Below are 9326 nucleotides of genomic sequence, written 5' to 3'. Positions count from 1 at the left end.
AACACCAACGTATCAACAACTTAATTACCATTTTGCCCATTAAGCCTTTCTATGTATTAAGCATTCATTTAAACTTATATATTTATTATTTTCTTTTTCTTCCATCCTCATCATCAACATTTCATTTCTTTTTCATATTCTAATTTACTTATATGCATGTATATTCACTTTATTTTCTAAAAAATTTATAAACCACCACAACCCCATAACATTCTTTCCTATTAACATCACCAAAACAATAACACTAACCAAATTTTGCTAAATTCTATCCCTCCTTATTTTCTACCCATAGTCGACCTTACCCAAAAAGGAAAAACCACATTCCAATTGAAATTTTCTTCTTTTCTCATTCTTACCCACACCATTTAACTCAAAACCAATCCAACAATACACTACTTTCCTCTTCCAACTCAAATTCAGCATAAACTCTAATTTACATAAATTTGAGGTTTTCAATTATTATCAGAAATTTCATAATATAAATGAATTTAAAGTAAGGAAAACACTTTACAATAACCAATTAATCAAGCTTTCCTTTTTCCTTGAACTCTTTATCCTAAAAGTGTTCTTCTCACCAACCAAAAATCATTATTTCCCTCTCTAATGTTACTGGCAACGACTTCTCTCTCTAGGGTCCCCTTGTCCTGTTTGTTTCTGCATAAGCGCTTTTGAAAAAAAATTAAAATTTTTTTTCTTTGCTTCAAATTAATATATTTTTTGGTGTTTTCATAATCATTTTGATGTGCTGATGTTAAAAATAATTTTTAAAAAATAAAAAAAATATTATTTTGATACATTTCTAAATAAAAAATACTTTGAAAAGCAACCGCAATTACATTTCTAAACAGGAACTTGCCTAATCCATTTTAGCCCGTTTTGTTTGGTAGAACAAGAAAAGATGAATGGAGAAAATGAAGACTCTCCTCCCTATTTTCCTATTCTGTTGTCAGCTTTAGTGCAAAAAGGAGGGGTTATTATTTTCTTTATATTGACAAAATCACCCCTCTCTCATTTCTTTATAATTTAGTCTAGTTATATTTTAAATCGTGAGAATTTTATTTACATGTTGTTTTTCATTATCATTCATTTGCGTTTCCTCGCTATGTATATTGCAATTTCACATCTTAATTAAATTTTATCTATAGTACTTATCCTTAATTTTTTCTAAAAATTCATAGGTTTAAATTTTTAAACCGGTGTTTACAATATATATAAAGGGGAATTAAAAAAAATGCAATAGGGATTAAATAGTGAAGAAAAAAAAGAGAAAATGGTTGAAATTGGCTTATTGAAAAGCCAAGTATAGAATGAGAAAAGGTGGAGAAGTTGAGGGGACATTTATAATATAATTAAGGGTGAAATTAAGAAGAAATCAAAATAAAATGGTTAAAATTAGCTAAATAATTGAAAATTTGAAAGCTAAAAACCAAGTTGAAAGAGACAAACAAATGCAAGGATCCTTTTTAATACAATGAGAAATGAAATTGAAATAATTACAAGAAAAAAGTCGAACTTAACTAAAAATAAATTAATTGAAAAAACCAAAGACTAAATTAGAAGAAGTGGAAAAACTGGGGATTGTTTTTTTTTTTTTTTTATAAATGAAACTTCCATTTTAAATCAAAACTGTGCATTTTGAACTCAAGAAAAAAAAAAGCATGCACCAAAACAACATTGTTTTGGTGTATGAGGGTCTTCTTCTTTGACTGGTTTTTTGTGCATGTTTGTTTTCTTTCTTTATCCTTCATAGTTTTGACTGGACTTTGGCCTCTTATTTCTCTTTTTCATGCCTCCCATGAATGCCGAAAAACACATTACTTCCCTTATATGCATGTGTATTACATGCTCAACCCAAAAATACACAACTTTAACCCTCTGAAACACTGCAAAAAGTGGTGCGAAAATGGCAATCAAGTATACAGGGTATCATAACTCATAACCCAAAATTTAACCCCCAATTCCAAAATATGTTCCAAAAATTAACTAAAAAAATGTTTTCGATGCATTTCGGTCATTCTTACACCCATTTTATAATTTTTAATTATTTTTTTTTGTTGATGTCATTTTAAAAAATCAAATTCAAAGAAATATGTTTTCGACACTAACGCATCCATTTTATATTTCTTAATTACTTTTCTTATTGAGCAGACGTTGATGTTATTTAAAAAAACAAAGAAAAAAAAGACAAGGGGCTAAAGTGCAAAACAAAACAAAAATCCCCAAGCAACTCAATTTTATTTTGGTTCCTCATTTTCTTCAAAGTTCAGGTGACATGCTGAGTAATATCATCTATGTAGCGTATTTTTAATCATTCATATAACATTGATATTCAGCTTAACTTCTTCATCAGCATCCTTAATAGAGGAAGAAGGAATCAGACTTTCAAGAATATATAAATTTTGTTACTGCTTAAGAATAATTCTCACAATGCGTAGCAAGTCTAAAAATTTTAGTATAGTCAATTTATTAACATTAAATATCACATATGGATATATAACTACACATTTTGATATATCAATTTATTAAAGTAGATATAGCAAGTATTAATTTCAAGCATACTACAAACAGATTCAATGGTATATTGAGGTTTTGTAAAATCCGTCAACGAATAGAGATACTAATGCCTTGGGATGAAGCCTAATTGCTAGAAAATATATTTGGACTGGTACAGAAAACTATATCTGTTCACTGAAAGAAGAAAATATCTGGTCAATCTTTAGATGGTAACTTGCAATGGGTTTTGAAAGCCACAGGGGAAGAAAGTCATCTTTACACAAGACACTCAGCATTGTAGGAACTGTGCATAAAGATAAATACAAACATAATTGATAGAATTAGTCGATAAGAATCAGTCTAAAATCGACTTAAAAGATACTTTTCAAGCCATGTTCAGACTCAAAACCTGGCAAAGCCAAGGGGGTTGTTTTTGTCTCTCCTGTCTCAGTTGTTCTTCAACCCCCATACCCTTTTTACTTTCATTTTGGTACCCCAAGGTCATGTCAGGAACTTGGAAAATCCCCAATTCGCAGCATTCTTCTCTTTTGGTGCTTGTCTTTTGATGTTTCAAGGAACTTGTCCTGTTTATATGGCTGGATCCAGTGGAAGACGAAGAGAGGCTTGTTCCTGAATCTGAAGTTAGTGGTGTTTCAGGTTTCTTCCTTCTGTCATAACTCGAAGGTCCCAATGTTAGCTGAATCTCACTCTCTTCTATTAGCTCTAATACTCTATCTGCATTTGATTCTGCAACACAATCTTCGGAAGGCCACTCCAAGTCAAGTCTCCCTATCGACTTCTGCTGCATATCGCGAGCATGATTAGGCTGATTAAAACTAAAGCCATTCTTGTAGCTCCATAACTCTCGACTCCGCTCATCTGGCCTGCTGCTTTCAATGTTTCTCATCATTATCTTTTGGATTCGATATAGACGATGAAGTTCACATATCTGCAACATTATTCACAAACTTGGAATCTCTTACAAGGAAAGAAAATATAATTAAGTAGAAGACATATTCATGTGGAGAAAAAGCACCTGCTCTTTGAATGTCTCTTCGTGTTTTAACATGGCCATTCTCATGTCTTCCTTGTCGCAGGGCTTGAGAAATTTCCCCATGATTTTAGCTTGTGTTAGACTTGGCTCAATTGTCTCCTGCAATGCCTACTTTCCAAGAACTTGCAAGCAGAAATGCGTTTAAATCACATTTTCAGTTTGGTCATGCATTTCCTGCTTGAATCTACAAAAAGAGGATAAAAAGAAACAATTTAAAGCTAAAGCTCCTTGATTGATAATAGATTGCTTAACAATAAAGAAGTGATGTAAGATAGAAGCCGGCATTATTGCTTTCAAATAGTACTAAATATAAATTCATCATTATAACGTCAGCTACTTGTTGTATTGTTTGTCTGTTTGCTAGCTTGTGTTTTCTTCCATTCACTCCTCCTGGGCCACAATCATAATTTCCGTATACAAAAATCTACCACCATGGACGATACTGTTGCTTTAGGAGTGGCTCCTACTATGAAATTTACCCATAAATTTGCACATTCCATGGAACATCATTATTTTTAATTACGTGTGCTCCTTTTCGAAAAAAAAATAAGAATATGAATTTGACCACAACAACATACAGAAAATTTATCTCACAGCATGGCTGAATGGAGAAGGTGGATCCATATAACTAATCCAACGAATTTGAATTGAGTTTTCATTAATAAATGAGTTGAGCTGAAATCATTTTCAAAACGAGAGAAGCGTATGTTTAGATTATGGAAATGAAGTCCCTCTTGGGACAAGAAATATGTAGTAAAACAATGGATAAACCATTCGTAGGTATATATGTCGTTCTTAGCTAGTAGCAATGTTAAACAATTACCCTGTGTTATCCAAGACAAAGTCAAGATTAATCGCAATGTCGTTAGCAATGATAAACCATTTCTGAGTGTAATTAAACAATTTCTCTGTGTATCCAAGATTAAACTCAATAGATCATAAAACTGACAATATCTATATACAAAATCAGTTTTTTTTTCCTTCAAATTCATGAGTGAATGAGGACGAAACGAGATATGGCATTCTTTGCGAATAGTCTTAGGAGTAGATAGTAACATATATGTATATATAGCTTAATTATTGCTAGTCAGAATAGAGACGGAAGAAGTAAACTTTTCTTAGTTTGAGATCAAAAGTTTACAAAGCAGAACTGCATCATCAGGAATATGATTGAAACGAAAATGTTAACAATTTTACTACCTCCGTCCCTTTCAATATTCTCTACCATATAATTCATGCAAAAAGAAAAAAAGATGGCAATGAAGGTTTAAAGATTTATGATCTTCTGACCTGTAAGTGGAGTTTTCAAGAGTTGAGAAGACGATCAAAGCTTGTGTTTTTAAGAAGAATAAGAAGCAGAACAGGAAAAAGAACACTTTCTAGGAAAAGGCCAGAAGTTCTTTATCCACCGAAAACCTTTCACCCCTGAAGCTTGTAAGAGAAAGACTTGGCCTTCACATTCTCCATCAGTAAATACTGCAGAAGATAGGAATAAATATAACTTGAGAAGAGTTAAAGATTCTCTCCCCCTCTCTCCCCCTCTCTCTCTCACACACACACAAACCAAATTATTCGTCGTATTTGTGGTTTGAGGCATGCCAAACAAATCCCAGTGCGTTAGCCAATGCGATTCAAGTTTTGTGACAGAGATGCCTCAGACAGGTCCAGCAATGCAGCTATATAAAATTGGATAGAGTAATACTGAAACTGTTATATATCTATATTTTTATAATAAAGTTGTTGAGGATCACAAGGGCTTCGCATTACTCCAAACAATCAACAAAATTAACAGCTTAGCCTGCTGAGATGGTCACATGCAACCAAGAATTCTTTATCACCAGTAATAGTTGTCTCAATTATCTGGCGTCATATTTTATATACTAATGCTCATTAATACGAGGGAGCTTAAGGTGACATCTCTTGTCCAGCCGACAAACAGATCTCGACTGTACGTTAAGTGAGTACCTCTCAATCACGGTCCAAAAGTTAAAAAGGGACTGGCCACAGAATCACAAATCCAATTCCACGAAATCTAATACTTCTGAATTCATTGAATTACCATACAGGACAACGAGGACATGGAGGAGGGTATGTAAGTTGTACAATTCATCATTCACAGAAGCTCCTTCCACAGCACTGTTTTTCTATGTACCTTGATATTATTATCTATTTACTAGAGTAGCTCCTCCGTTTACTGTACATAAATGCTATTCATTATTTCATTTATCGCTGTGGATCGGAAAGGTGATTTTTTTAAAAAAATTTAATTTAATCATTAAATTTTTATTTTGCATGATTTAGTCATTTTGAATCCAAATTAGTACTCAATTGCATATTTTTTTTTGAGAGGGAGAGTTGAATTAAAAGACAAAGAACTAAAGTGAAAAAAAGAGTGAAAAAGATAGCGACTTTGAAATTTATCTTAAAAGTTCATTTTTACTTCTCATATTTTTTGGATTTTAGGTGACCGGTCTCTTAATTTTTCAAAAAATTAATTTTGGTTCAAAACTTTATTTTTCTCATTTTCCAGTTCTTTTCGGTAGGAGGAGAAAGAAGGACTCATTGGATTCCAACGAAGAGAGAGAAAGTTGTCATTGGCAATGATTCTACCACTAAAACGATCGATTTTTATGTCAAATGATTTTTAGGGTGTTTTCTAAGAGTTTTAGGTCAAAATGGGTTCAAAATGGATTTTCGGGTGAAAAAAACATGAACCATGTTTAACCAAAACAACACAATTGGGGTGAAAACGTGAACCCAAACTTGCAAGGTCAGGCGGCCCAAGCGCGCATGGCCTTTTATTTTTATTTTTAAGCCGTGTCATTCACTTCAATTTCTTTTGTGAAAAAAATAGACAAGTAAAAATGGGTTGAAAATCTAGGAATCCAGACGACACCTTGTCTATTTTTTTTCCAAAATAAATTGGAGTGGATGACATATCATTCGCCCCATTAACTTAAAAATAAAAATAAAAGGCCTGCACGCTTGGGCCTGCCTTGCAAGTCTGCGTGCGAGCCATTTCTTAATGAGCTAGGTGCTTGGCCTAGCTTACTAGGCCCAACAACATTTGGCCTTATTCTTTCCTTTTTAAAAAAAAAAAATGATTTTTTAATTAATACCTTTTTATATGTCTTTTTACATAATTCTTAAGTTTATATTTTAATTAATGCCTTTTCTCTATGATTTTTTGGCTTATTTAGCATTTTTTTAAATGGCGTTAATTTTTTAATTATATTGGGTGTATTTAATTTTGGAAGAGTGTACGCATGATTCATTTTTATTTTTTATATTTATATAGATTAAATTTATTTTTAAAAATTAAAAATGTTTTATTTTTTTATAATATTTTAATATGTGCAGCCTTGCATAATATTTTTTTTCTTTATTTTATTCAATAAATTTTATGTGTGTGTCGATTTATGTTATAAATTGATTTTAATAAACAAGTTCATTAAATACAACCGGGTAAATGATTTGTGCTGTAATATTAAACATCTTGATCTATATTTTGTCTCTCAATTTTTCCAGTTTCGTTTTTATTTATCATTAATTTCTTTTTCTATTGAATTATCCTGACTTTATGACCTAGAACACATGATAGATATGTAATCTGGACATGTCTCATGTCCAGATCACGAGTTTCACATGTTAGCCAAACTTTGCTCGTGGCAATATTTTTTTAATTTTTTGTTGTTGTTGTTGTTGTTACCTTATTTTTTTTTATCGTATTATTAAATTAATCAAGATTTAACATGGTTATCGAATTTTTCTTGCTTCTTTAAAAACATAATCGTCTCCTAAATTTGTTCTTAGGTTAAATTTTTATTTTGATTTGGTCTACAGCATCGCATGGGCCACCAATCTGGTGTATTATCATAGTGGAAATAGCCCTAAACTCTTAAACCAATTTAGAAGTAGAATTATATATATAAAAAACTAGTATAATCAATCATGCAAAATAACCCACAAAATTCCTTGATTTGGTAGTTTAGGTCTACCCCATGGGTGAGATAATAAGAGAAATTCATTAAGAAAAAATAAAAAATTACAAGGTGTCACATAAAATTGCTCTCCCGTCTAAAATTTCAAAGTAACCCAAAACTCACATTTTCTCTCATCTCTCTGGCCATCAAAGTGTAGAGAATATAAGCACTCATAAATAAGCATTATTATATAATATAACAATTTTAGGCTCTTATATGGACTAAGTACATGAGTATTTCTTTTCTCACTTGAATCTATAATTTAAAACAAACCCAACAAATTTTCACATTAGCTTAAATTGAGCCAACTTAAAAAACTTGAACTCTTTTTTAGTTGCCTCCACCATGCACATCTCAAGTATTACATAAAATCAATCAAGTTCAAGCAATGCTTGAACTTGACTGCAAAGATAAGTTTCATCAACATGCTACAAGGTTCTCAGTTATAGCAATCTTCTTTACTGATGCAACTCTCTATGATATAATATCTAGAATTAAGTTATACTTGACATTAATATGTCTGCTCCTTTCATAGTACATCTGGTTCTTGGCTAGATGAATATAACTTCAGCTATCACAATGTATAATAGTAAACTTATGAGACAAAGTAAGATTACTAACCAAACCTCTAAGCCATAAAGATTCTTTCACTACTTCTGCAAATGCCATATACTTAGCCTCTAATGTAGACAAGGCAATAGTTGATTGTAAATGTACTTTCCAATTAATGAAACTGATACCATCTAAGCAAGGTTAGATTTGGATTTTGGCATAAAATTTCTTATTATCCAATTTTATGCTATCGAGCATAACTTTCAACTCAACCATTGAATTGAATTGAATTTTTTATAGGCATTTCTTGACATGTTTTTCTACATTAGGTTAAATGTTCAGATCAATGAGAGTCTAGGAAGGTATTATTTTAGAGGGTCAAAGTTACTAGAAGAATCTTGTCAAATCTGTCTATTTGGACCTTCATCTAATGTTTGGACTATATCTTAAGCTATAAAATGAATTCTGATGAGATTCTAATTGTTTTAGAAAGTATACATCCATACATGTTGTAGATATATGGTAGGCTTGTTAATTCATCTAGATGAGAGAGAACAACATGTTTGAAATCAAGACTGGAATCTTCTAGAAATGTGTGAAAATTAAAAAAAAAAAATTGTTTCCTTGTGTATTATGAACCAATCAATACAAGGATTCCTTAATGCTCTTGGAAATATATATGGTAGTTATTGGCTTACCTATTCTACATGTCAAACAATGAGATATTTATAGAAACAACTATTATTCATAGTTTACAAGGATTCTATATCCATTATGGAATGTATGTGGTGGCAAGGAGGCTTGAGATATTTTTTGTTATTCTTTTTATTATTTTATAGGATTTCTTATAACATCAAGGATGCTAAAGGGAGGAAATTTAAGAGGATAATTCCAACAATTAAAAACAAAGTTTCCTAGCTAATTTTGAGCATGAAGTTTTGACAAAGCCTCTAAGTAAAGCAAAGGGGGAGTTCCAACCATGTATAAAGATTTCAAACAAGAGGACTTTGTTTTATGATTTTTATTTTATTTTAGTGTTGAATATTATTAGCTTTGGACTTTATTCTTGTTTTTAAGGTTTGTTTCAGTATTGAACTTGTATTAGTTGATTACTAGCTAGAGCCTATTGGTTTGGAACCCAAAAGAAGTCTATTAGGGTTATTTAGAGGGGACTATATATTACTTTTATGGCTGCAAGTTTCGACAGCGATGATGATTTGAATAAACATGACATTTTCCTTGTT

General features: G+C 31.5%; 1 protein-coding gene across 1 annotated transcript; it reads right to left on the bottom strand.

The window, feature by feature from the left end:
• Nucleotides 1-2684: 2684 nt before the first annotated feature.
• Nucleotides 2685-5124, bottom strand: LOC7476422 (uncharacterized). Its single transcript, XM_002306463.4, has 3 exons — nt 4838-5124; nt 3530-3731; nt 2685-3442 (listed from the first exon to the last, which is right to left on the bottom strand). Exons 2-3 carry the CDS (start codon nt 3608-3610, stop codon nt 2879-2881), a joined length of 645 nt encoding a protein of 214 aa, XP_002306499.3. The 5' UTR covers nt 3611-3731; nt 4838-5124; the 3' UTR covers nt 2685-2878.
• Between the last annotated feature and the right edge of the window lie 4202 nt (nt 5125-9326).

The sequence above is a fragment of the Populus trichocarpa genome, chromosome 5 (genome assembly GCF_000002775.5).
Source record: "Populus trichocarpa isolate Nisqually-1 chromosome 5, P.trichocarpa_v4.1, whole genome shotgun sequence".
Lineage (NCBI taxonomy): Eukaryota > Viridiplantae > Streptophyta > Magnoliopsida > Malpighiales > Salicaceae > Populus > Populus trichocarpa.
This window is presented reverse-complemented; position numbering and strand designations above follow the sequence as displayed.

What these genes read in the sequence shown, in the direction of transcription:
- LOC7476422 (XM_002306463.4), bottom strand. Translation starts at nt 3,610, where the DNA reads ATGGGGAAATTTCTCAAGCCCTGCGACAAGGAAGACATGAGAATGGCC. An exon ending in AAGAGACATTCAAAGAGCAG is followed by an intron (nt 3,443 to 3,529) that starts GTGCTTTTTCTC and finishes ATAATGTTGCAG; the next exon opens with ATATGTGAACTTCATCGTCT.